This window comes from Nelusetta ayraudi, unplaced genomic scaffold (genome assembly GCF_046127955.1).
Source record: "Nelusetta ayraudi isolate G7.1 ecotype Tasmania unplaced genomic scaffold, CSIRO-AGI_Nayr_v1 ptg000027l, whole genome shotgun sequence".
NCBI lineage: Eukaryota > Metazoa > Chordata > Actinopteri > Tetraodontiformes > Monacanthidae > Nelusetta > Nelusetta ayraudi.
Window position 1 is genome coordinate 1701161 of NW_027466077.1, and position 25290 is coordinate 1726450.

Consider the following 25290-nt stretch of genomic DNA (forward strand, 5'->3'; position numbering starts at 1 on the left):
TCCCCTCCAACCTCCTCCCAAAGTCTAAAGGCATGCAAGCAAGTTAAAATGAGTGATGATGGATAAAAATGTATTTATTCACAGGAATGTTGAACTTCAGAACTGTTGACTGAGCTGATCCCATTAGTTTCATTCCCAGTGTAAAGGGAATAATCTAAACCCTTTAATTGATCTTCTTTAAAAACATACCTCTGAACTACAAAACAGCAAGGGGAAGAGTTTTGAGACGACAATGTGGCTACAAATCCACATCACATTTTTCCTTAAATTTCTTTTTTTTGTTGTTGCAATAATTACGTTTATATAATCAATTATTTAAAACTACAAGGCATCTGAAGACGCGCACCCACACACACACACACAACAACAAAAAAAAGACATGATTAATAACATTTTATAATAAGAGTGCCAGAGCAGAGCTCTTTCACTTTGTGCACAAACCGCAAGTCACCTTAAATGTGCAATTAAGCGCCTTACATATCGCTGCCGAGTGTCGGACTGGAGAACAACTCCAGCAGCTCCAGTAAATTACATCACAATGGCGTGATTTATGAAAGTTACTTCACCTTTTTCATCTCCTGCCACCTTGGCAAAGACCAAGGTGGCAGGTTTTTCTTTTCTTTTTTTAAAGAAAAGAAAATAAAACTATTTCAGATTTTCCCTAATCCCTGGACACACTAAAGATAATTACTGTAAAATGTAACTATAAAACAATCCACATCAGGAACTATCAGACCAAGACGCAGGTTAGATGTAAACAGTATTGAAACTGGAGAAAGATGAACCAGCGACCAAAAAGTTCAGGTTTCTGTCCTGAGGGGGGCGCCAGACATGTGACTTGAAGCGCTTTAAGGAACTCCGACAGAGTGAAGAAGAAATTTAAAAGGCCACCAGTGCCACAGAGGGGCTCTGCAGAGTCTTGCTCCCTTTTTTTTTTTTTTTTGCACGTGAGGACACGACAACTCAACACAGACGTCCCACGTCAACCATGATAAAAACAACAGAGCATCAGAAAAAACTGAAAACAACATTGGAGCCCTCCCACCACCCCGCACACTTGTCTTTTCACACTTTGCTGCCGGCCTCCAAACGGCTCCGGGCGAGGGGGTAAACATCAGGGAAGGGCGGCAAAAAAAGGCTGGGGGAGTTGTAGCCCCGTCCACGTCTCACTCGCAGGCCAGCTTGCTGTCGAAGCTCGACAGGCCGATGGCGAAGGCCTGGAGGGCGCACATGGGGTAGTTGTAGTCCAGCGTGAAGATGTCCTCGGCCACACGGCCAAACTGCATGACAATGTAGTCGGCTGCGGGGGGGGAAGAGACCAAATCTGTTCAGTAGAACACCAGCTGGCGGTGGTGGTGGTGGTGGTGGTGAGGGGGAGGAGTGAAGGGCGGGAGGTTACTCACGGTCGTTGTCGTGCACGATCTGGAAGTTCTTGACCGACGCCTGGGTGACGCGGCCGTGGAAGTTGAGCACGTAGGACTGAGTGTCGTCGTTCCACACCGGCGCCTTGTTGTGCAGCTCGATGAGGTTGTCCAGCGAGTGACTGTGCCACCTGCTCAGCAGGCTGTCCTGCTCCTGCAGCCACGCGCGTGCACACACACACACACACACACACACACACACACACACACACACACACACACACACACACACAAACACTTAGCAGTAAATTCGGCAAACTTGTTGCATGCCTGGGCCATGCGTCCAACCTCAATGCGTTTGTAACGCATGCAAACGGCAAAAAAATGTAATTTAGAGTCCCAACTGCGCCACCTAATGGCTGAACTCCATGACTGTGTGTGATTATTCCAGAACCATCATCATCTTCCGGTCATTCATTCATTCATTCATTCATTCATTTTCTATACCCGCTTCTTCCTGAGCTCAGGGTCACGGGAGTCTGCTGGAGCCTCTCCCAGCTGTCATAGGGCGAAGGCAGGGTGACACCCTGGACAAGTCGCCAGTTCATCTCAGGGCCACATAGAGACAAACAACCATTCACACTCACATGCACATCTACGGACAATTTAGAGTGTTCAATTGACCTTACATGCATGTTTTTGGAGTGTGGGAGGAAGCCGGAGAACCCGGAGAGGACCCACGCAGACACAGGGAGAACATGCAAACTCCACACAGAAAAGTCCCAGGCCCGGAACCTAACCCACGACCTTCTTGCTGTGAGGCGGCAGCGCGAACCACTGCGCCACTCAGTGATGACTCAGTCAAATGTGGTGGCACTGATATTTTTAGCAGCCAGTTCAGCAGGATAGGTGACAAGAAAACACGCACACGCAAAGACTCCAAACTCACGTTCTGAGGCCTGACGGCAACCCGTTCAAAATTCATGTTCATGCCCGGGATGATGACGGTCATCTTGCGCGGCCCTTTAAATCCGAGCACATTGGTCTCCTGTCAAAAAAGAGCGTTCCAATTTAAAAAAAAAATTTTTTGTCGTTTTATTCATTCACCGCATTTTTGCGCCGCAGACACTCACGTAGCAGACAGCGGCCAGCTCCTGCCTGGTGTTGCTCTCCTCCAGCAGCGCCCCGGGAGTCTTGGACGGGTTGCTGCCGTTGTCATACACCGTGAACTTGGTGCCCATGAGGTTGGACCTGAATGGAGGAAGACAACGGGCGTTGAAAATGCAGACGACCACGCAAGTTGTGCTGTAAGCAACAGCGACCCCAGCTAAAGACGTTGGGGATCTTTCATGTGACCTCTGACCTCAGTTTACCGACGAAGCTCTCCCCTTCTCGCGACAGGTCGGTGGCGTCCACCGAGATCAAGTAGTTGGACGTCTTGCTCTTCTTCCTCTTCCTCCCTGCCAACAAAAAAACCTGGGGAGGAGAACAGAGAGAGAAAAAAATCATTCCCCTGCATATGAAGTTACTGCATGTTTAAAATTTTTTTCAGCACGTTCAAAAAAAAACCTTCAGCAGCACTCGCAAAAAACACAGCAAAATTAGTAATAAATTTAAGCGCCATTTATAACCAATCAGCTTTGTTCACGGGGAAAGAAACAGGAAGTAGGAAGGCGGTGCTTAAGAACAATAGTCGCTGCTGCAGCTAAAGTGATTAGCGCAGCTCTCTTCATCTCTTGCACTTTTTATCTGGCCTCCTCGGCACGCAGGATCCATGAGATAAATGGAGATTAAGACTGGAGGAAACACGGTCTGGGCTCAGGGTTTGCAGGCCACTCTCCGTTTGAGCACGACCACTTCCTGCCCTCCTACCCGCTTGCCGTCCTCCCTCTCCATGTGCATGAAGTAGGTGGGGTAGAGGCCACGGTCCATGCCCTTCTTGTCTCTGGTGATCCGGCATTTGACGGTGACGCCGCGTGGAGCCGGCCGCACCACAAACTCCTCCAGGTTGGCCAAGTCCACGAGGGCGCCGTCGACGGCGGAGGGGGTTCCCGGACTCACCAGCTCCTGGCGGATGACAAAAACCTCTTGTCAACTTTTTCACAGCTTTTTTTTTTTTTTTTTTCTCCAGGCCGCAGCAGCTCACCGGGACGTCCTTCCCGCTGGCGGCCGAAGCGGGCCTGGTGGCGTCGGCGTTCGGGGACAGCGAGCGCGGGCCGTCCTCCACCTCGTCCTCATTCTCGCTGGCCTCGTCGAAGTTCATGCTGCCCGACAGACCTGCGTGGGTGGGGAGAGAGAGCGAGAGAGGTTCGGTACTGCGCATCCTAGAGGTGGGAGTGTTTGAGCGGAGGCTCGTCTCCATTCTTTGATCTCCCGCGGCGGGGTGATGAAAAGCCCAAGCAACGTTTGAAGCGCTGAGAGTTGGAGTGGCAGGCGCAGCAGGTACCTGCTCACAGTGGTTACACGGCCTGTCTAAAGACAGAAGCCCTGTTTAGCATTTCTTTGAAACGATCGTTCGGGCGCAGAGAGGCTCTTCAAGGCCGGTAAACTGGGACGAGTGCCGACGAAGAGACGCGGCTTTTTCATCTAATTCAAAACTCGGCAATCGGCCGTTCGGATCCATCTGTGTGTAGCAGAACCCGCCTGACAGCACTCATCCAACATGATATCGTTTGATGATGGCAGCTTGATTTGGCAGCGGTGATTCACCCCCGCCATCCTTTGTGACCTCACAACTGAGTGTTTCAGCACACGGTTTCTGTAAAAGTTTGCACAGAAAAACAAAAAGAAGAATGTCTGGAGAGTTCACTGACAGGATTGAGACATACTGTTGCTGGAAAGCTGCTGTTGGAATTTTTAATTTCTCTATTTTTCTTTTTTAGAACGTTGGACTGTTAAGCTATCAGCGAGGCCAAGAAAGACACTATTAATCATGATAATGTCTCAATAAATTGGAACTGCAGGGGGAGGTGTTGGGAGAACGGGGGCCTGGAAGGCACCAAACAGGAATGTTTGGCACGGCTGGACGTAATATTTATCCTGCTGTCAGTTACAAGAAGGCCGAGGATGTGCCCATTCAAACATTGGCTCGCATCAACAACAGGGCCTCGCGTCAGTGAGAGGGGAAGTGAGATTTGGTGCGACAGTTGCATCCTGGGAACTCTACCCTCCACTCCGTGCATCGCGGACTCCCACGGACCTCTTGCAGCCCTGCCAGCTGGACCTGCGAGTGAAAAGGGGCCGTAAACGCTGCAGGAGACCTGGCAAGTGATTTAAAGAGCCAATCTGCACACCCCACCTCAATATTTAACCTGCCCGCAGCAGAGCGCTGAACATTCCTCATAAACGCGGTTGCCCCGATTATTTTACCGGGAGATTTAAATTCATCCAAAGCCGTTGCCAAACGAGCAGCGCGTCGAACTTCTGCACAGAGACTTTCACCTTCGAATCTCGCCTGCACTCACCTTGTTTCTGCAGTAACTGGTGGATGTCCGTCTTGGTCTCCTGCAGCAGCGTCTCGGTGTCGCCGTCCCGCTCGGGCTCCACGCCAGTAGGCGACTGCGACGGGGACTGGGACCGCTGCGGCCGGTTCTGTGACTGAGGCTGGCTGTTCGTGGCCGGGTCGGGGGCCTCTGAGGCCAGGAAGGCCGCTGGACCGTCGATGCCTGCAGCGACAGCGTCGGTGTTGATGGTTGTCGGGTATGTTGATGACAGGTCGCCGAGTCACTTTGCCTCGGAAGACCCAGTCAGCGGCTGCGTTTCTATTATCCCTAGAATTGCGCAAAACCTAAATATCGCAATGAAAAACCTCTCAAATATGGCTGAAAGGTTTTGACGCTCCCATGAGGTGGTTTCTCAGACGTATCCATATTGAGGTATATCGCAAAAGTGTCATTGAAAACACTTTTTCGCATTTACAGGTCACGTGACCAGTTCACTTCAAGTGAAAATAACGCGTTATGGTTGGACGGAGGAGGAGACTTTTTCAGTAATCAAGTTAAGTAATCAAAGAGAAAAATATAACAACCATTCTTGACGTTCTTCTTCTTCTTCAAAAAAACAATTTTTAGAATTGTGGTTTATGCGCTTCACACCGTTCAATGGAAACACCTGCAACTGTACCGTGTCAAAATTAAAGAAATATCGCTTTTATTTTGCGAAAAACTGTCATGGAAACGCAGCTAGGGTCGTCCTCACCGTCCATGATGACGTCGTTGGAGTTTCCCAGGTGCGACTCCACCAATGGGGCCTGCTCCTCGCCGCGCCGCGCCCTGGAGCGCCGGGGCCGGGCCTCCGTGTTGGGCTGCACCATCAGGGGCTCCTGCCGCTTCCTCCGCTGCTTCTGCTCCAGCAGCGCCCTCTGTGGTGCAAAGGAGAGAGGGGGAAAAAAAGCCTCAGTTAGCTCCGTTAGCTCGCCAAAAAAACCGGCCGGGATACGAGACCTCGGATGCAGCTTTTGCCTGCTGACCGAACAGAATCAGCGGCTCCAGGATGCTTGGCTTCACTTCAAATGTTCTGCAATTTCTTTCTTTAAAAAAAAAAAAAAAAAAGGATCAGAGAACAAATTCTTCCCTGTGCCGTGCCTACTTTCCAGGCCCCCCCGCCCGCCTGCTTCAGCCCACCGCTTACGCAAGCGCATTAATTGGCACGTCGTTGGACACACAGCGAGTCCTGTTTGGCGATGCAGCTTAGTGAGGCGGAAGAAACCAGGAGGCCTCGTCTCGTATGCCGAAAGACTCTCATAATTGCTCATCGGCCGTCCAATGAGAACTTTTCTGGCCGTGAACAATGGACCGCCGTCACGGCTGGAAGTTTTCTAACACAACGCAAGAGAAACTCTGCACAGAGTTCAGACTCTTGTTCGGAGTTGGAGGTGAGAAGAAATCAGTGTAAAAAAAAAAAAAATGATACTGAATAAGAAGAAAGATTGAATGAGATCATCCTTCAAAAACCTCTACTGAGGGGAAACTTTTTACACATATTCTGGCCTTAGATCATCATGATGATGATAACAGGAAGATTCGCATGAGATGACGTCAGCCTTCCTATAGTGGAGCAACATGCAAAAGGAACTATTTTTTTTGTCAGTCAGGTCAAAATAGCAACTTCAAACAAAGTTTGAAACAGTTTCTAACAAAGTTAGAAACTTTTTTTTTCTTTTTGAAAGCAGCACACCAGTCTTCTTCCTGAAAGACCCTCTAAGCAGAGCTGCGACCCCCCCTCCCCCTCTGCTACCTACAGCTGCTATTTCAGGACCGTCTATTGTTACACCCCCGTTCTTCCGCTGAGCCCGGGCACCCACAGCCAGGGCTTGAAGGTGGGAGCGAGGGGAAGAGGGGGGGTCCTGCTTCCTGCCCACCACCACCAAAATATGATAAGTTTAAACAAACAATTTTCTAATTGCGTCCTGGCAAAAGAGCGAAAGAGGTTTTCAAAATGCTTGCCAATTTCACTGAATGACGAGGATGTTTGAGAAAGAGGTGCTTGTCAGAAGTGACTCACCCGCTCCATGGGAATCAGTCAATCCAGCAACCCGACAGCCTTCTTAAACTCAATCAACACTCAGAAAGTTAAAAATAAATAAATAAATAAAAATCTGTTAAAGTGTCAGTGCGTCGCAGGTGTTGACGGCCGGACGAGGCTGGAGACGAGCGCTGCTGTCGGCCGATGCTGCGGCTCCTCGCCCCTGATCTGCTCAACCTGGCAATCTGAAAACCAACAGCCTCTGGGGCCCCTTTGTCTCGGGGAAGGAGAGGGAGAGAGAGAGAGAGAGAGAGAGAGAGAGAGAGAGAGAGAGAGAGAGAGAGAAAAGGTCCGTCTCTCAGGAAGTGAGCCGCAGCGTGTCGTGTGTGTGCGCGCACAGTCAGTGTCGAAATGAATCGGCGGTCATTAGCGCTGGGCAGAGAGAGAAGAGGGTGGGGGGGGGGGGAGAGAGAGAGAGAGAGAGAGAGAGAGAGAGAGAGAGAGAGAGAGAGAGACGGGCGCTGCAGGTATTGTTTGAATGGAGCCCCGCAGCAGCACCACCAGCCCAGAGAAGAGCAGAGAAGAGCTTTGATTTGCCCATTTTGCAAAAGCGACACGCCCCCCTATCCATCCCTGAACACGCCCCCCTCCCGGTGCATCCGCGGGCGAGTTGCGGGGTTACGTGAGAGCACGACGAGGCTGGATGGACAGACGATGGGGAGGAGGATCGCGGGGCGATAACAGAGACGGTCGACACAATGCGTTCCGTACTCCCGGTGCTTCCTGTCCCCGATAGTGGAGGACGGAGGCGGGGCTTTAACAATCAAGAGTCCCGGCACCACAGCCGCTGCAAATCAAAGGAGGGAAGGAAGTGGATGGCAAACCAAAAAAACAACCCGATGGAGACAGCTGAGAGGAAGAAAACACACACACACAAAAAAAAAATTCCAGATGGCTTCCTTCAAAAACATGGACAAAATCCGGAGAGAGAAAAATAAAGCACAGCATTGATTTCACAAGGAAACTCCTACAACTGGGGTGGCACATCTGTGGACACACGTGACAAAGGTAGTACATTCTCACCTGCCGCTCCAGCTTCTGCTGCATGAGATTGGAACCGTCATTGTCGATGCCGCTGCAGAGAAGGCAAAAAAAAACAAACAAAAAAAACAAAACAGAGATAGGTTTTAGATTCCGGTCAGTTTCCAGATCCAGAGGACGGTGAACGGTAACCGGTGGTGCTGCTTTTCAAAAAGGTCAGAATGAGGAATGGGACCGTTAGCGGGAAGGTGCAGGTTGAGGCAGCAGCAGGCTGCGCTCAAACAGCAGGGGGCGCTGTCAGAAGATGTTCACGATGAACTACACTAGCAGTCAAAAGTTTGGACACAACCTTTGAACTGAACGTCTTTTCTTTAATTCTCACAGTGACATTGCACTCTGTCACTGAAGGCATCAAAACTACGTATGACCACACAGGGAATTATGTAGGAAACAAAACAAGTGCAGAATAACTCAAACACGTTTTATAGTTCAATTCTTCAAAATAGCCGCCTGTCATCAACACCATATTTAGAGTTATTGAACGTGTTTTCGTTGCTACATAATGACAGATATCTTGCTCATACATTCCATGTCTTCAGTATCCATCTGCAGTGGAGAAAGTTGGGTGAGCCAAGAATAAAGATCCACCCTTCTTTTGCTTACATCACAAATCCATCATTGTTTCCTGCAGGAGGCTATAAGCAAAAGGCCACGGATGCTCTACCCTGGTGAAAAATAACAATAAAGAACAGGGATCTTTAAGTACATGACTCATTCTGCGGGGCTAGAATGCCGAGGATTACAAGTTTTCCAAGGACCCTCAGACTGGATCATTAGCAGCCCCTCAATGAGCGAGAGATGACTCACAGACAGCGAACCCAGCGCCGGCTAAAACCGTTGCCCATCTCAAAGGTCACCGAGTGCCAACAAGCGCCGCCTTCCCAATCCGGATTCACATCTTAACCCAACGTGTTTGACGAAGGAAGACTTCTCAGCCTCCAATTAAAGCCCGACGGGTTGCAATCATTCCACGGCCGACGCGGGACTGAGTCACGCTCTTGCGTCACGCTCGTGGCATTTCGCAGCTGCAGCGGCTCCTTGGGGAGGCCACCTGAGAACAGGTGGAGGGCGGGGGAACCAATCAACTTCTAAGTATAGCACCGCTTGTCGCCATGGGTCAGGGGAGCAGCGACAGGAGCTCAGAGTTCTGCAGGTGTTCCAGACCTGCAGACCGGGAGTCATTCTGGCCTGACGGCTGCTTTGTTTCCCCGGTGGCCATTGCACTGACAAAACACAAAACACTGACACTTGACTTTCATGTTGGTTAAATGATGTTGCTGAATTGTGATTTTGTGTATGTTTTCAGCGATGGACGCTGCCGCCCCTGTGGGACAGTGAAGTGTAGCTCACCTAAGAAGAAGGTGGCCGCTTAGCACCATCTAGTGGACTAAAACCTAATGGGCCTTGTTATTGTTGTGAATGCGAACTAATTAGTGTGTGCGAAGCGGTTCATGTTTTTTTTGTGGATAGACAAACAGCCAATCAGAGGAGCGAAGCATATGACATAACAGGTGCGACCAGTCAAAAGCATGGGCGGCCCTGTCATGACTGCGATTGGCTTGGGTAGTTTTGGTCAGTGCGGCCCGGTCAAGCGGTCAGCCAAGAAACTGAATCGCTTGTGTTGCTGCGCTCGATTAATTCAAGTGCCCAAAAAAGAGACCTTTGTGAAGACATTCGCGAGCAAAATGACACCACATGGCATTATAAAAACACACAATACTACCGAACGTTACTGTGATACTGCAGGATACTTATTTTTGTGATGTAAGAACTTCCACTGTGGGGATTTTGGTATCGTTTTCATTGTTTTTCATGAAATTATTGGGATCTTTTTTCCTCAATTTTAGAATTGATTTCCAGTAAATAGCCCTCCTGTGAACCTGGTGAGTCTGGTCTAGAGGGAGTGTGAATGGTGCAGCAGCCCACCTCGTCATGGAGCTGGAGGAGAAGCTGGTGGAGCTGGAGGGTCTTCAGGGAAAACAGAGGACACATGTGGAGACACAGAGAACAGATTCAAAGACAAGATTCAAAACCACAGGGCGTCCGACCTGCTTGGTGAGGACAGGGAGTGGGCACCTACTGCACAGGTGCAGCTACAAAAAAGACCCTCAAGTGTCCACAAATCTTCCTGGAAAACATCAGAACAAACGCAACAGCAACACACACCGTGTGTTTCACTGGAGCTGTGAATGATCAATTCTTCATTAGTCCATCGCAGCTTGGGTGACAGGAGAAGGACACGGCGCGGTCGTCCCGTCCTTTGTGTGTCGGACCGGGTAACCATGGCGACATCGACGCGTCGGCACGTCCGCCTCCAGCAGCATTGATTAAAAAAAAAAAGAGAGAGACAACGACCGCGCGGCCACTTCTCGGTCCTGGCTGCAACCGGAGACGTTTGCATTGTGCGCCAAAGATTTAGAGAGCGGTGGAAGGAGGTGCGCGACGTGCGACAGCGCAGAGGATTCACTCGTGAAACAAGGAAGCGTCGTTCGGATGTCGTGTCAAGATCCGCCGCATTTCACACTTGGCACGTTTAATATTTGTGTCTCGACACCGCCGCGTAAACCGGCCGATTGTCCTTCGGAGTCGCCGACCTCGCAGAGGAGCCCATTACCACCGACTTAATGAAACAACTTCCCCTCTGACACTCCAAAAAAAATGAATTTAGAATTTGAAGGAGCAAAAGTTAATGACGAGCGCCACGGGCAAGCCAGCCTCCGACGTGCGCAGGTGACTGAATGAAGGGAGCCGCTGATACGATTAGCCGCCTGATTTCCCCCGAGTGCGAGCGAAGAACCGGAGAGAGAAATTCAACCGAAACGCACGTCGACGCGAATAATGAAGCGCGTTTAATCACACGAATAATTGGCTTTTAATAGCGCCGGCGAACAGGGGCAGGCAGTGCAAAGTAGGTGAAGATTGCTTCCTGCCATAAATGTGGGGGAAATAATACAAGAGCGCTCAATATGAGTGCTCAACTAGGAGTTATCCACTTGACTCGAAGGTTCATCTGCGTCCAACTCCGATTGCCACACAAACTATGGCGCGAGTGGAATTTGTTGAACCAGGAAGTGCAGCACGAGAAACCTCTGCAACTGCAGATCGTATGAGAATGCCAGTAAAAATCCTGGAAACCCGAAAACTGCACCATGCACCTTTTAACAGGCGCATTCTATCGCAGGACAGTTACGGAATCAGACTGTTCACATGTGCGGCCCAACGACTCCAATTACAGCCTGATGGCCCAAATACGGGAACGACAAGGCGTCGGAAACCTGAGCGAGCAGCGATCCTCTCCTGGACGTTACCCAGGGATGCGTCAAGGTCGTGACCTCAGCCCTAAGTCCTCAAACCTGAACAGAGTTCCTACAGGTTTCTTCAAATTAAATTCAAGTCTTTTTTAAGACCTTTTTCAGACCATGTATATCAAAAATTAATACCTGTTTCTCGGTCTATTTCACAGTAAAGAAAGGCAAAGAAAAATGAAATTCTTGAATTTCAGAACATTAATTTATTCAACGAACGAAACAGCTAGCTGGCTAGCGTCTGCTGCTTCGGGCGCATAAGCAGCTAGCTGGCTAGCTGGTGGGAACCCGGCGGCGATGGAAGGAGTTTGTTCCTTTCCTCGGACATACTTCATGTGCTTCGTCGATTTGGCATGAGAGTCCAACGCCTTCGCCCCCATTGTTCCGAGTTGAATGCTCTTCTTGCACACAGTGCAGCCAGCCTCAAAAACGTTGTCCGACATTGGTTTTAACCAATGCCGAAAAGACATTTTATCCATCCACGCTGCGTTAAACTTACATTTCCCCATGTCCCAGCATGAATTAGCTAGCTGCTTGCCTCGTTGTCTGTGTCCGTGTTGTGAAGTTGTAGCGTGCTTCTTTTTTTTTTTTGGTTGGCATCCAGCGTATTGGTGCATTGACGAGAAATGCGATACGGAGAAGTTACATACAGCACAATTTTTAAGACCCAGATATCAAAATTCAAGACTTTTCCACAAATTCAATGCTTTTAAGACTTTTTTAAGACCCCGCGGGAACCCTGCTGAATCAGAGACTCTGATATCATGGCTGCTTCTTGCAAAAATCTACCCATCTATTAAAAGAAATCTATCACATATAGATCTATTATAGGAAGTGGGCCCGTCAAGTCTGGCGGCTACCTGTAGGACCAGCGGCTGTAGACGGGCTGCGATCCCACGTTCCGGACCGAATCCATGAATGGAAGCTCCTCCGAACTTTCTCCCTCAGTGTACACCGGCGCTCTCTGTACACTCCCGTCAACTCTCTGCTTTTATAGGAGCAAAACGGCAAGTCGTCCCCACCTGGAGGAGCATTAGCTACCTGCGCCAGGGGGGCCACAGGCCGTTGCCATGACCTCACAGCGCAGGCGACGCCCTGGGATCCAGCCAGCAGCAAGTGTATGAAAGAAATCAAACCTTCAGTATTGGTATGCCACGTCATTCAGATTCCTCATGTTAAAAAGGAAAAAAAAAATAAATACGTCAGTCGACTCATCGAATCCGAGTTCCCCTATTTAGTTACACTGAACCGCTTCTTTCCAGTAACTTTGTGAGAAACTCAGCAAACCGCTCGCAGCTCGTTTCCTCTGAGTCATGAAGGAGGCTCGACACTGCTCAGAAACCGCAGAAACCCGTCTGGCAACGGTCGGAATTTAATGTATTTTAAATAGCAGGAATACTAAAGACCGGCCCTCAGTCACACTATGCCACATTACGGTTGTGAAATATTCCACCTTGTTCCTCATGATGACGGTATAAATAATAAAAAAAAAAGAGCTTGTGCTGCGTTTCGTAAAAACGATAACTCGGGAGAAACTCAACACACTTTGAGAACAGACATGGTGCCGATACCGCCATCTTGTTGCTAGGAGACAAGAGTCACCCATCCTTTTATTTTTTTTCCTTTTCCCTGTGCATATATTTGCGAAAGAAAAAGAAATGCAGATGGAAAACGAGCAGCGTGTTTGCCCTGAGAGAGCAGCAGTAAAACGGCGCAGTGAAGACGACCGGTGATAAGCAGGGGGAATCATTCACCTGGGGGAGTAATTATTGAGCTCCAAACAAATGATGGAAATGAGCTACATGAGTTGATAATAATAGCGGCTCCCTGAGGAGTGCTGTCCCCAAACCCCTGGGGGGACAACACTTGGAACATACGACTCGGCGATGCTTTACGCTGTCCGGAGCCGCTGTGAGTGGAACCTCAAGAAGCCACAGGGAACGTATTCAGCCTCGTCAATGCCGGATCATACTGGGAATGGTACTTCAGGGTCATTTCTGCAACTCTGTGTCGCAACAAAGCAAAAGAAAATAAATAAATAAATAAAAATGAAATCACTGCTCTGCTACAGAGAGCAGAGCAGATTGTTTTGGTGTTAAGTGGGTCAAAGGTTTGAAATCCACTCGACTCTTTAACTGGGGGAAACGTTTCCACGAAAAGACTGGACATGACCTGAACTGGATTTCATTACATTTTGGTCTCTGGTGCCAAAAAGGGGATGTGAAAAAATGAGAACAACCTCTCAGCTTTACCACAAAACAGAAACCAAATAATAGTAATAAAGCGCTTTAATTTTGATTGCTCAGAGACTCTTTTCAATATCGGCAATAACATCATGCAGTCAATTCCTGATAATGAGGTGACTTGAAGACGAAGGTAATCATCTCGTGGTGAAGTCAATGAACACGCGAACCTCTGCAACATTCTAATCTTTGCCCGATAATGACAGCAAAGTACGAGCATAGAGTGGGAAAACTCTCCAGCCTCCCCATTTTAGTGCTACGCTACGGTCAGGTTGTGTGATTTGCCAACGTGTGTCATCTCTGCTGAACAACTCGCTGCCTCTTTACAGTCAGCAGGGCTTCTCTGAACGGCAACAACAAAAATCTTTAGAAGCACAGAATTCAAAAGCAGCAGCATCGGGGGGGTAAGAAGGGAAAAAGTCTCTGAAAACAGTTCATTATAAATGCTGAGTCAGCCATCTGTGATCACAAACTGGGTCGGCGTAACCCTCAGAGCTGTGTGCATCGCAGCTGGTGTGCAGGTCAGGAATGAGACCATAGCCGTCTCATGTTACTGAAGTGCAACGGCTGCGGAGGAAACCGTTTTTTTTCTGTTGAGCGAAAGCAGCGTTTTTGGGCGATAGAACCGCACGGCTCGTGGCAGAACTCATCCGTTCTGACTGCAGTTTGGGACTTTCCTTTGCACAGACAATTGCGTAAATGTAAAACGGAGACGACGCACCACGGGCAGACTCATGGGTGGTGCAAAATTCAACCATGATAGCCCAAGATCCAGCACGACTTTGAAGCACGGTTTCGTCCCTCGGGGTGGCCACAAACTAAACAGCAGAGAGCCAAAGATCGCACGAGGGGACGTGGAACAGGAAAAGGGCGGGCTCTGATTCCATCTCCCAGGAAAGTGTTTGGCAAGTGCGCGCGCGCGTGCACACAAACACATACGTGCTGCGTCTCAATTCAGGGTCTGCATCCTTGAAGTACGCATTTTGAAAGGAAGTTGTGTCATAGCACTGCGCGAAGGCAGGCAATTCCCAAGGGTGCTTAGGCCGCTCAAAATGCGTACTCGGAAATACGCACTCATTTTAGCCGATTCCAAGGATGCACCGCTACTATCCTTCGCGTACTTGTGTATCCCATGATGCTTTGCGTGCTGCTGCAAAGCATCACATAAAGTATCCAGTTTTTAAACGTAGGATTTTACTTATTTGATCATCCAACGGCATCGTTAGATGGCTAACCAATGGTTAGCTTGATACTATAAAAACGTCACTTCCGGGGTTGGCCAGCCGGAGGGAACGGCGGTGACGAAACGAGGAAATACGCCGAAGGCTAGACCGTCCCGAGTGGTTACCGGGGAGGCGGGGTTTGGTCCGTCCTTCTAGGCTGGGTACTGGAAGAACGCTTCCTTCAGACGGAGGACACTCGGTCTGAAGGGTGCAGACCCTGAATTCACACACACACACACACACACACACACACACACACACACACACACACACACACACACACACACACACACACACACACACACACACGGATGCATTGTGATCCTCTTTGTCAAAGTCATCATCTTCTCAGTACTGCAGCGTGGATATGCTTGCACTTACCCTCCAACTGCATCCGTTGCTCGGAAATGTATGTGTTTATTTACAGCTTGAGCTTCAATGAGCCACTCAGTCGGAAACAACCTAGAGTACAGGAATGCTGTGGAGGGGAGGACATGCTCGGACAAGACAAGCAAGCGTTTCCCTTTTTTTTTCTTTTTTCTTTTTTTTTTTTTAATTATCCACACCGACATCCTCACACGAAGCTACAAGTGGCTGCGAGTGAGTAACAATCCCCCATGTGTGAGATCGCATATGTTGGGTTGTGATTTAAAAAAAATCCCCCCCCCCGTGGCACCATGTGACACTCTGACGAGGGCGATAACCAACATGTCAGGTAAAATAACCGGCTAACGAAACCACAGAAGATCTAAGGAAGGAAGGAGATAATGAACTTACTCAAAAAAAAAAAAAAAAAATGTTTTTAACTAAAAATTTAACTTACGCTGTTCACCATCCATAAGTGGACGTTTCCGTTTGCTTACTTGTTTGTTTGTTTGTTTGTTTGGTGAACCGAAAGTCAAGCGATGGAAATCAGGCAACAACGTGGCGAGTAAACAAATAAAACAACAACAACAACAACAACAACAACAACAAAACGAACAAACGTTCGTGACGCCTGCGCGAAAAATACGTTGTTTTTTTTGTTGTTACGCAGTCAACTTTGCTCTAGCTTGCTTTATTATCACATAGGTCCGAGGTTTCATGCTCCACATCCAAGCTTCACAGACGTAAACCACTCTGACGCCAATAAAGTACGTCACAGTCGTTTTGTGGGGGGCACGAAACGACCCCCGTCTCCCGAGTTCTTACGCAAAAACACACACACACACACACACACACACACACACACACACACACACACACACACACACACACACACACACACACACACACAGCACTGGTGTCGTGACCAGAGGCACACCGTTAGCTACATTCGCTCACATAAACAGTTTGAGGGGGGGGCAACACATACCAGCCGCGAATACTTTCTCTAACAACTGATGGTTGTGTTATAGCGGGCTAACCACTATTTCGTAGTTCGCTTTAGCTTTATCGCCGAGTCTCGCAGGGTTGTTTTTTCAAACCCCCCAAAACTTGTGGGCGACGTTCAAGTTTTTTTCTTCGTGGCGGCATAACAACGTCGCAGACACCGGTTCGCTTCTCATTCCAAACGCGACCAACGGTAACGTGGATTTTAAAGAGAAAGGTTTCACATGTAAAGTGGTGAAGTCGAGCGTTGTTTTTACCTCACACTGTAGTAATTCATGTTTGTCCGCCGTTGATAAAGATGATTACTCGTGCCGCAGTCCGCTTTTCGTGGGCGCTGCTGCAGTGCTGCTGCTGCTGCTGGGGAGAAGTAGTGTGTAACTTGGTCCTTGGATACCGAGCGAACCAAGAAGCCGCCTTCCTATTGGTCCACCCGATCACTTAAGTAGAATTTCATTGGCGAGCGTTCAGACGACGGCTGTACGCTCGTCCCATTGACTTAATTTTCACAACTTGGGCCAAACCTTCGGAGTGTGTTTCTTCAAAATAGCCTCAAAGCTTTTGCGAAGTAGGAATAGTACCGTTTTAAAATATTTAATTCTGACACTGCTACCTGCGAGTCTGCTGCTGGATACTATTTCCTACGCTGCATAAAAATGTAGGTAGACTACAAATGCCCTCTGCTGGCCTCAATGCATAATTACTCATTCTATTAAAGCAAGTCTCTGTCTCTTCGTGGACACGATGAAAACACAAAAGCAGTTGTTTATTTCAAGAGAACTACTAGGGAATTGTAATACACAAATAAATAAAAGACGGCAAATGTTGTCGATGTTATCAAATAAAATTAACCAATTGTGGTGGCACAAATAAATCAAAAATGGATTTTTTATTTTTTATTTTTTTAAATAAACTTCCCGTTGTTATGACTTCACAATGCTTCACACAGTTTTGTTTAAATACTTTCTGTATTTGGGGTCTTGAACATTTTTCACAATAAATGCAAAAAAAAAAAAAAAAAAAAATGAAAACAGATAATTCACCAACAGTGTTTTTATTGACAATGACCACTTATGACCAAAAAACAAAAACAGACACAAATTCGTTGTTCGTGCAAATAGATGTAAAAACAAATGAAAAGTGTAAGACTTGTTTGTGTCGCCCATCTGAAAATAACCAAAACATAGACAGATGACTGGGCTGTCCAAGAGGCTAGCCCTGGAAATGCCAACAGTTACACAACAAGCAAACAGGGTATTTATTTATTTTCTTCTGTCTTTTAAAGTCAACATAGTCATTTACACTCTACTTAGTCTGAGCTGAAGCAATCACTGTCAACTATTTTTTCCTCCATTTTGGTCACTGTGGGGTGAAGGCCAGCTTGGCAATGAATTACCTGACAGAGAAAAATGAAAAACAAACAAACAAACAAACAAAAAACATACAGTACAACATGTGAAAGCTTTTTTTTTTAAATGTATGATGTCCTGTTGTTTTTGTGCAACGGCATCTCTTTGTTCGTCCTTGGCTACTGAATAGTCCTCAGGTGAGTCCATGTGGTTTAATCAAAGTGCTTGTCATGTCTCTCTCTTTATTTTTTTTGTTGATGTCCATCAGAAAGCGTCACAGAGAACTTGCCAGAACTCGATGTAGGGAGAGGCGGGGGGAGGGAGGGGGGCCTTCAAATGGAGACGGTTTAAAGAGCAGCATATATTAATCTATGGTCCACTAAATGAGGTGGCGAGGACATTTCGTTTTTGCACAAACTTTGAATATCTTTCATTATACATAGACACGTTTATTATATATTTATTCATATTTTTTTTTTAAAAAATGGTGTGTTTATGTACAGGTACCCTACACATCTCCAGTAGAAGAAATACACAGTAAGTTATGCTTTGACAAGTTACTGTACATGTAAAAGGTAGAAATGGGGGTCGACTGCGGGGAGGAGGGTTTGGGTAGGTGGGGGGGTTGCAGCAGCCTGCAGGACAGTTTAGCACCGGCAACTGGTGGCCACAACGCGAGGGTGGGGGGCGGGCGTGGAGTGGAGAGAGGTGGGCGGGGCTTAAGAGGGTCAGAGGGATTCTTGGCAGTGCGTCTCGTCAGCGTGGTTTGTCCCTTGGCAGCTTGGCCCTCATCTCCACTCAGAACTGCACCTGTGGGTCATCACAAACGGCAGATTTGAACCTTTTCTCTCCGTGATTCCCGTTGGCAGCTTTTCAGGAGAAGAAGAAGAAGAAGAAGAAGAAGAAGAAGAAGAAGAAGAAGAAGAAGAAGAAGAAGCAGTAGGAGAAGAAGAAGGAGAAGACGATGCACTTGCACATGCTGCTTTACATCAACTCCAACTGTCTTTAAGTCTTTCCGGTGCATATTGAGCTCGAAAAATTAAATGTTGTCACACAGATTTTTCCAGACTGTCAACAGTAACCATGTCACTCTGGAGATGCTGCTCAGGTTCGTCCCTGGAAGGAGAAACAGCTCAGGGTGTTTTTTTTATTTATTTTTTATTTTGCTCTACCATGTCACGACTCTTAGCCGGCTCCTCCGTCCCAAGACGAGCCCGGCAAGCATCCAAATATACTCACTGAAAAAGACAAGTATCTCACAAAACCCCCCGGAAAAGACCCCCGCCAGCGGCCTCGGATGGAAGCCGTGCAAATTCGACTGAGCAAGAATCGGTGTCGAGTTACATACAGCGTACAGTTTAAGGTCCCCTCTCTTCCTCCTCTCTCAGCAGGAGTAGGTTCTCACCGTGGAGCCGTCCAGCCGCTGCACTGCAGAGGGTCCGACTGCAGGGGGAGACAGTGAGACAGCGGGAGGAGACTTTGTTAGGAAGCCCACCGCTACCATTGAACAGAAGCATTTGAAAGAAAACGTTCTGAAGAGTATGAGAGTGACAGCACAAGCACAACAGAGGTTATTTGGAGGGTTTTTTTTCAACCACTATGCACACTCAAAGGGAGTTATTTTTTTTAGTTTTCAGTGGGGACATTTGAGTAGATTAGTGAAATCATGGATGAGGGAAGAGAAGAGTGTTAACAGGGAAATCTTGTTAAAAGAGAACACTGGCTCACAACAAGAAGTTTTATACCAGCCACTCAGAAAAGGCAGCTGCTGTTACACACGGCCTCAGTTGCAAATGGCCTGGAATGAAACAGAATTTTCTCCTTCCTTTTCTGCAGTTTCATTAGTCAGTGCAGAAAAAAAACGCTGTAGTACAGCACACTTTCACTCCATTTCTTCTATCAAATCAGTTGAATTGTACATTTAGGCATGTAAAAATATTGACTGAAGTTTAAAAATACAATTATAAACTGACTTGATGTGATTGTACAACGTAAATGTTAAGCAAAAAATATATACATATATTTCTAAATATATATATAGTGTATACATGTATACATGTATATGTACACGCACATATAAATATATGTGTGCATGTGTACATATATATGTATATATACATATATATATATATGTATGTATGTATATTTCTATAAATATTTTGATCGTTGGAATAGATTATTCAAAGACATAAGACCATCATTTAGTAGAAGCATTGAGCCAATGTTCTCTTGTAACAGCAGGCAGATGGAGAGCAATGAGACAAACTCCCACTTCCAACACTCACTACTGCCACACCTCCTGATTCAGGCCAGCTAACAGCACACAGCAACACCCCCCCCCCCAAAACCCCTCCACCTCTTAAACAGCAAGCATGGCTCCTAATCCATAACTTGACCCCTTTAGCTTTGACCACCTGGGCATTTTTATTACTTATTTAACACAACTCAGCAAAAAAACGCCACCCTTTGGAGTCAGGACAGTGTGAGGAGACCACAGAAATCAAGGGGCGAATACGGGACAGGACAGTGGTTTGCAGGAGGGCCCACAAGCCCGGGGTGGGGACCCTCATGGGAGGGGAGAGCTGACCTTGAAACCAATCCAAATACATGTCGTCGGAACTGTCATCCAGCGCCTCATAGAGGACTGCACGGCAGCCGCCAGAGAGAACAAGAGACATGGTCACACAACACGGCAAGAGTGCAGCGACTGCGGCCGCGCTGTGGGGAGTCCAAGACGGAGGTGCGCAGTGGCGGCCAACTCACCCTCGGGGGGCAGCCTTCTGGAGTGGCCGGACGTGGCGGTGAGACGGAAGCCGGCCGGGAGCGTCTCGGCCGAGCCGGGCATCATGCTGATCCCATGGACGTCCCGAGGTGGAAACTGTCTCCTCCACGACGGACCCCGGAAGTCCTTGTCGTCGCACTGGCAGATTGACAGACATGTCAACAACTGGAAGAGGCTCAGAAAAGCGTTGCATCATTTGGGCGCACTTCTTGTTAAGCAGATGTGATACTTTAGGCATAAATGGTGCAAAAAAACTATGATAAGAAAATAGATAGCTAGCTTGCTAGCTAACTAGATAGATAGATAGATAGATAGATAGATAGATAGATAGATAGATAGATAGACAGTCGAGCAGTCAGAGCAGCAATCTGATTGGCTGGCTGGATGACCCCGTCCTGCAGATAAGCAGGTGACCCACCTCGTCAAATCGCCTGTCGGTGCCCAGCGCCAGCAGATTGTTGTACTCTCGCTCCAGAATCTGACGTGCCTGGAGAAAAAAAAACCAACAACAACAACAACACATTTATATTGAGCCTACTTTTTATCAGAGCTGCAGCTCCGCTGTCGGAGGCTACCTGAGTGTTCTGGTTGGGGATCTGGAGGAGCAGCGCCAGGCTGGTGTAGTCAAAGTTGTCGTCGAGGGCGACCAGAGCGCCGTGGACGCCGCTCTCCAGCAGGATGTTGGCGTAGTCCCTCAGGCCGATGCTCTGCACCCAGCGGATAACGCGCTCGTTGCTCCACACCAGCACGTCTGAAGGAAACAGGGGCCACCAAGACAATTTGCTATTTTGTTGTTGTTTTTTGAGTGTGTGTCAGGATGCATCTCGGGGGTCTCGCTTGCCTCTTATTTCGTGCTGGCTGTGCTCCCTGCGTCTCTCCAGCTCCTTCCTGTCGTAGTTGAGCTTCTTCAGACACATGATTCCGTACTGTAAACTTGTTCTAGCATTCGGAAACAAGAAACAAACGAAAAAAGCTGAGCACAGTGGTGCTTTTTAACATCTCGACATTCAAAAACAAATTTGTGGGCGGGTATGTTTTTGTTTTTTTGGGGGGGTTTCGGACAAACACACCTGTGGAAGCTGTCCACCATCTTCAGGTGCACCCTCAGGTCTTTCTTGGTGAGGTGGTCGAGCATGCGTGCGTCCACCAGGCACTCCATGAAGTAGCTGCGGTACTGAGGTAGTCCTAAACTTGGCAGCCACTCGTTGCCTATCCACTCGTGGTTCATGTCGCCGTAAGCTAGAGTCTGATTTGGAGAGAAATGTAACCAGCGTCCTAAATAAATAGATAAATAAATAAATGAATAAATCAGGTAGCATCAACGGGGCGTTTGCCCTCCTACCTGAGCCCAGCTGCCTTCTTCAGACTGTGACTTCTGGATGGAACACAGAGAGATTTAACAGACAGGTGGGTGCGAGTTTGCAAGGAATCCTGACAGGGTCCATGAAATTTTAAACGTTTTTCATCTACAATGTGTAAAAACCCGGCATTGGTACTGGTACTGTGGGCTGCAGGTCGAGCGAGCCTGACTTTACACCCGCTGCAAATCTGATTTTCAGCCCACTCGAACGCCAGTACCACTATCTGCCGCATGTTAAGGTTAGGAAAAAAGTTAAGGTTCAGAAAAAAAACAAATAAACTTAGGAATCATCAAATCATCTGCAAATGTTGGAAAGATGCATGCCAGAGGAGTGGGAGAGGGTCTTGGAGAGGACGCATGCCTTAAGATCAGCCACCGCCTGGCCGCCACATATCCGGCATCAACAACACCCGCACACACTCAGGGGGATGGGGAGGGGCAGGAGGGGGACTGACCGTCTTGGAAGGGGCCGCCATGGTTTCCATCTCCTCATGGGTCACCCACACGTTGCCTGACGGCTACAGGGCGGGGGGTGCGGGGCCCAAGAGGCAGAGTAGCGGGGTTTGGTAGTAGGAGGTCCGGTAGGAGGGGCAAGCAGTGTTAAAGAAGAAGAGCAGCACCACTGTAAGCCAACGGTGTTATAGCATCACAGTCAGATCATGAACTGGCTCCCCCCAGAGCCACCAGGGGGCGCTACGGGGGAAAATACACAGGCAGACGATGACAACAACGCAAACAAAGACATGACAACAACGTGGCAACAACCACACGGACGACATGGAGACGGACGGCGGCATGCACAGGGTCGACCTCGGGTTAGTATCGCCTCAAGCTGCTGTGTGTATTTCCCGGAGTTGAACAGAGGTACCAGTCAAAAGTTTGGCATTGCAGTTTCTCACTGAAGGCATCAAAACTACGTATGAACACACGTTGAATTATGTAGGAAACAATAGAAGTGTAAAAAAAAAACTTGTTTTATAATATCCACCTTTCATAAAGAGCATATTTAGAGTTATTGAACCTGTTTTTCTTTGCTGCATCATTACATATATCTTGCTCATATATATGATGTCTTCAGTGTCTATCTGCAGTGGAGAAAGTTAAAGATAAGATAAAAAAAAAAAAAATGCATGAGATGTGCGTCCAAACCTTTGACTGGTAGTGTACGAACGTTTTGCTGAAAAATGCACCATGTCACGAATGTGCAATCCTGTCTGTTTGGGGTGTTTATCGGCTCGGATTGCAAACTTTCACAGAGGCTCTGCTACTGCGTCACCCTGCACCAGCTTCAGTCCTCAAAGGCTGAACAACGTCTCGCTCCTGCCAACTCCGCTGGAGGATTTCAAACATTTTTTTTTTTTAGATTTATTTATTTACTTTTAAAGTGCCGGGTGCCACTGCAAAGGCTGTGTTTGCAAACCGCCACCGACACGCATCACCACCGCCGCCACCTCAACCACCACCACCCCCACCGAGGTCTGGAGGTGTGCGCGCCGAGAGTACATGCACTTATTCAAACGATTGTCAAACGCTGCCGGGGAGGACGGAGGAGGTGCAACAAGTGGGCTGCAAAAATAAACAAACAATAAAAACAACAAAGTGAATTTCACCTCTAGAGGCACTGCAGTCAGACAAAATCTGCAGAATCTGGATTTATCCTTCACTTTTATCTCAGAAGGAGATTCAACTGTTCAGAATTTAGAAAATCTGCCCATTTGGGTTCCTGTCTGGTGCAGGTAAGGGATCCTCACCCTCACTGGATGAGAGATGGGAAACTGGCTGCCTGCTGCTTGAAAACAGTCCGCCAAGTTTTCAGAAAGAGACTTTTTTTTGCTCGGGATAAACGATGTGGAACATTTTTCCAAGTTCCCCCTCATCCTCCTGATCAGCTGACAAAAGTTTGCATACTTTAAGAAAACAAACAAACAAACAAACAAACAAACAAAAATCATCCCAGCGTCTCTCCGGCCCAACTCACGGTTCTGGAGGTGGGCGGGGCCGAGGGGCTGGTGAGGGAGACCATTTCCTGGATGGCTAGGCGGAGCTTGAGGCGGTGCAGCGGGTTGCTGATGCCGATCTCCCGCTGGATCTCCGTGTCGGACAGGGCCGACATGATGGCGCCGCTCTTCACGTTGGCTCGGCACGCCGCCACGTACCAGGCCGGCATGCCCAGCCACAGCTGGCGAGCACAAACACACACACAGACACACACACACATACACACACACGTCTTTAGTTTCTCAGCCAGTTTGGTTTCTCTTTTCACCCTCAGCAGTGGAAAATATGCATCTCAAGGTAAAAATACAGAAACACTCTGAAAGGAAATCAGAGCCGGCTGTCACACACACCCTTCAGAAATCAGCTTCAAGTTGTAGGACATTCGCCAGACACTAGAGGGCATTGTTGGTTCTTGGAACCGCTCTCCAAACCTTTTCTGCCAATTTGCAAAGCTCAATGCAAATGTAATAACAATAATAATAATTGTAATAATAATAATAATAATAATGATAATACCCCCCAAAATTAGGTCAAACATTAAGCAGCATAAACATTTGACCTTGTTTTTTCAAAAACATTCCAGACATCATTTCAAGACATGCGTGGCAAGAACAGTTTGACAACACGGTCGTACCTCCAGCCAGGCCACCACCGTGGGGCCGTCCCACTGGGCGAAGGGTAAGCCCTTCCTCCTGGCCTCCTCCAATAGCTCGTGTCTGAGAGGAGGGGAGGCGGGAATACAGGACACGACCCGTGTGAGCACGGTGGACGTAACAATTGTGAGAAAAGCACACAAAGACACACAAACCCACACACGCATCAAGCCACAAGTGACATCCGGTTTGAGACGCTCTCACACCCTGCATTGGTGAGTGTGTGCGTGTGTGTGTGTGTGTGTGTGTGTGTATGTATGTATGTGTGCGTGCGCGTGTGAGTGTGTGTTGCTTGCTGCATCCTTCACACTAAAGGTGTACGTTTGTTTTTTTTTTATCATTTATTCCACACTCGGGTTTTTTAAAAGTGAATTTATGAAAAGGGCAACTTCTCGCACCGTCGGCTCCTAAACCCCTGCCGCTGACATTTACAGACACAGAGCTTCACCATTCCCCCCCCCAGTCTTAGATTTTAAAGCTGCTACACTTGAACCTGCGTGACTGGAACAATGTGGTGGCATCTACAGGTGTTATTAAAGTGAAACATGTTTATTTGGATGTTTGTTTTGATTTTTTAGGACTTTTTTTTTTTTTTTTGCTTTTTAGATTATTCAGGAGCCTGAAGCTTCTGCGCAGCAACTGTTGCGTTTCAATGCAAATTTAAATATGAAAAGATTCCAGCAGCACTTCAGGTTTTAGATGCAAAATAGCAGTTCACATGAAAAATGTTTGACTGGATCCAGCTGGGAGGCAACCAGGTCAATCAAGAGTTAATTGCCTATTGATGCCAATTGACCTGCTCGTCCTGGAGAAGCATCTCATAATGTGTCCTCTCACGAGCAGCAGCAGCAGCAGCAGTGCCCAAATTGATTTTTTTTTTTTTGTCTTTTAATAAAACACATTTCTGGCCTGACAGTCTTTTTTTTTTTTTTTGACAAAGTCTATTTTGTGCCGGATCCTCTTTCACCCGGCTCGGAGGAGAGGATGGAAACAATCTAAAGAGTGCTGGAGAATCCAGAGCCGGTGATTCAGAGGACACACTCACGCTTTCAGAAAGAAAAAAATAATAAGAATAACAATGAAA

At 47.8% G+C, this 25290-nt stretch overlaps 2 protein-coding genes across 16 annotated transcripts in view; both read right to left on the minus strand.

Moving 5' to 3' along the window:
• Positions 1–784: 784 nt before the first annotated feature.
• Positions 785–16479, minus strand: tulp3 (TUB like protein 3). Of its 5 annotated transcripts, none has more exons than XM_076030040.1 (12): positions 16325–16479; positions 9852–9893; positions 7908–7959; positions 5559–5721; positions 4826–5026; positions 3508–3638; positions 3234–3428; positions 2725–2837; positions 2495–2612; positions 2311–2409; positions 1404–1575; positions 785–1300 (listed from the first exon to the last, which is right to left on the minus strand). In XM_076030040.1, exons 1-12 carry the CDS (start codon positions 16342–16344, stop codon positions 1167–1169), a joined length of 1440 nt encoding a protein of 479 aa, XP_075886155.1. In that variant the 5' UTR covers positions 16345–16479; the 3' UTR covers positions 785–1166. The 5 variants fall into 5 exon arrangements, with proteins under 5 accessions (XP_075886155.1, XP_075886154.1, XP_075886153.1 ...); XM_076030039.1 differs by lacking the exon at positions 16325–16479 and adding an exon at positions 12091–12574 and having other exon boundaries at positions 1404–1569; XM_076030038.1 differs by lacking the exon at positions 16325–16479 and adding an exon at positions 12091–12562.
• A 620-nt stretch (positions 16480–17099) lies between these two features.
• ppfia2 (PTPRF interacting protein alpha 2) overlaps positions 17100–25290 on the minus strand; it is an 80207-nt gene continuing 72016 nt past the window's right edge. For 4 of the 11 annotated variants that reach the window (XM_076030027.1, XM_076030026.1, XM_076030033.1 and 1 more), the window contains 12 exons: positions 24188–24269; positions 23534–23734; positions 22011–22073; positions 21538–21570; positions 21266–21441; positions 21037–21134; positions 20771–20946; positions 20614–20682; positions 20177–20333; positions 20001–20057; positions 18762–18856; positions 17100–18223 (listed from right to left, as the gene is read on the minus strand). In XM_076030027.1, the coding sequence (XP_075886142.1) occupies positions 18798–18856; positions 20001–20057; positions 20177–20333; positions 20614–20682; positions 20771–20946; positions 21037–21134; positions 21266–21441; positions 21538–21570; positions 22011–22073; positions 23534–23734; positions 24188–24269 (1171 nt within the window). In that variant the 3' untranslated portion in view covers positions 17100–18223; positions 18762–18797. Of the gene's footprint in view, positions 18224–18761; positions 18857–20000; positions 20058–20176; positions 20334–20613; positions 20683–20770; positions 20947–21036; positions 21135–21265; positions 21442–21537; positions 21571–22010; positions 22178–23533; positions 23735–24187; positions 24270–25290 lie in introns of those variants that run through there. The other 7 variants (XM_076030034.1, XM_076030029.1, XM_076030035.1 and 4 more) reach the window with 5 other exon arrangements.

What these genes read in the sequence shown, in the direction of transcription:
- tulp3 (XM_076030038.1), bottom strand. Translation starts at nt 12,146, where the DNA reads ATGGATTCGGTCCGGAACGTGGGATCGCAGCCCGTCTACAGCCGCTGG. An exon ending in TACAGCCGCTGGTCCTACAG is followed by an intron (nt 9,894 to 12,090) that starts GTAGCCGCCAGA and finishes TTTTCCCTGAAG; the next exon opens with ACCCTCCAGCTCCACCAGCT. An exon ending in CCAGTTACTGCAGAAACAAG is followed by an intron (nt 3,639 to 4,825) that starts GTGAGTGCAGGC and finishes CCACCCACGCAG; the next exon opens with GTCTGTCGGGCAGCATGAAC.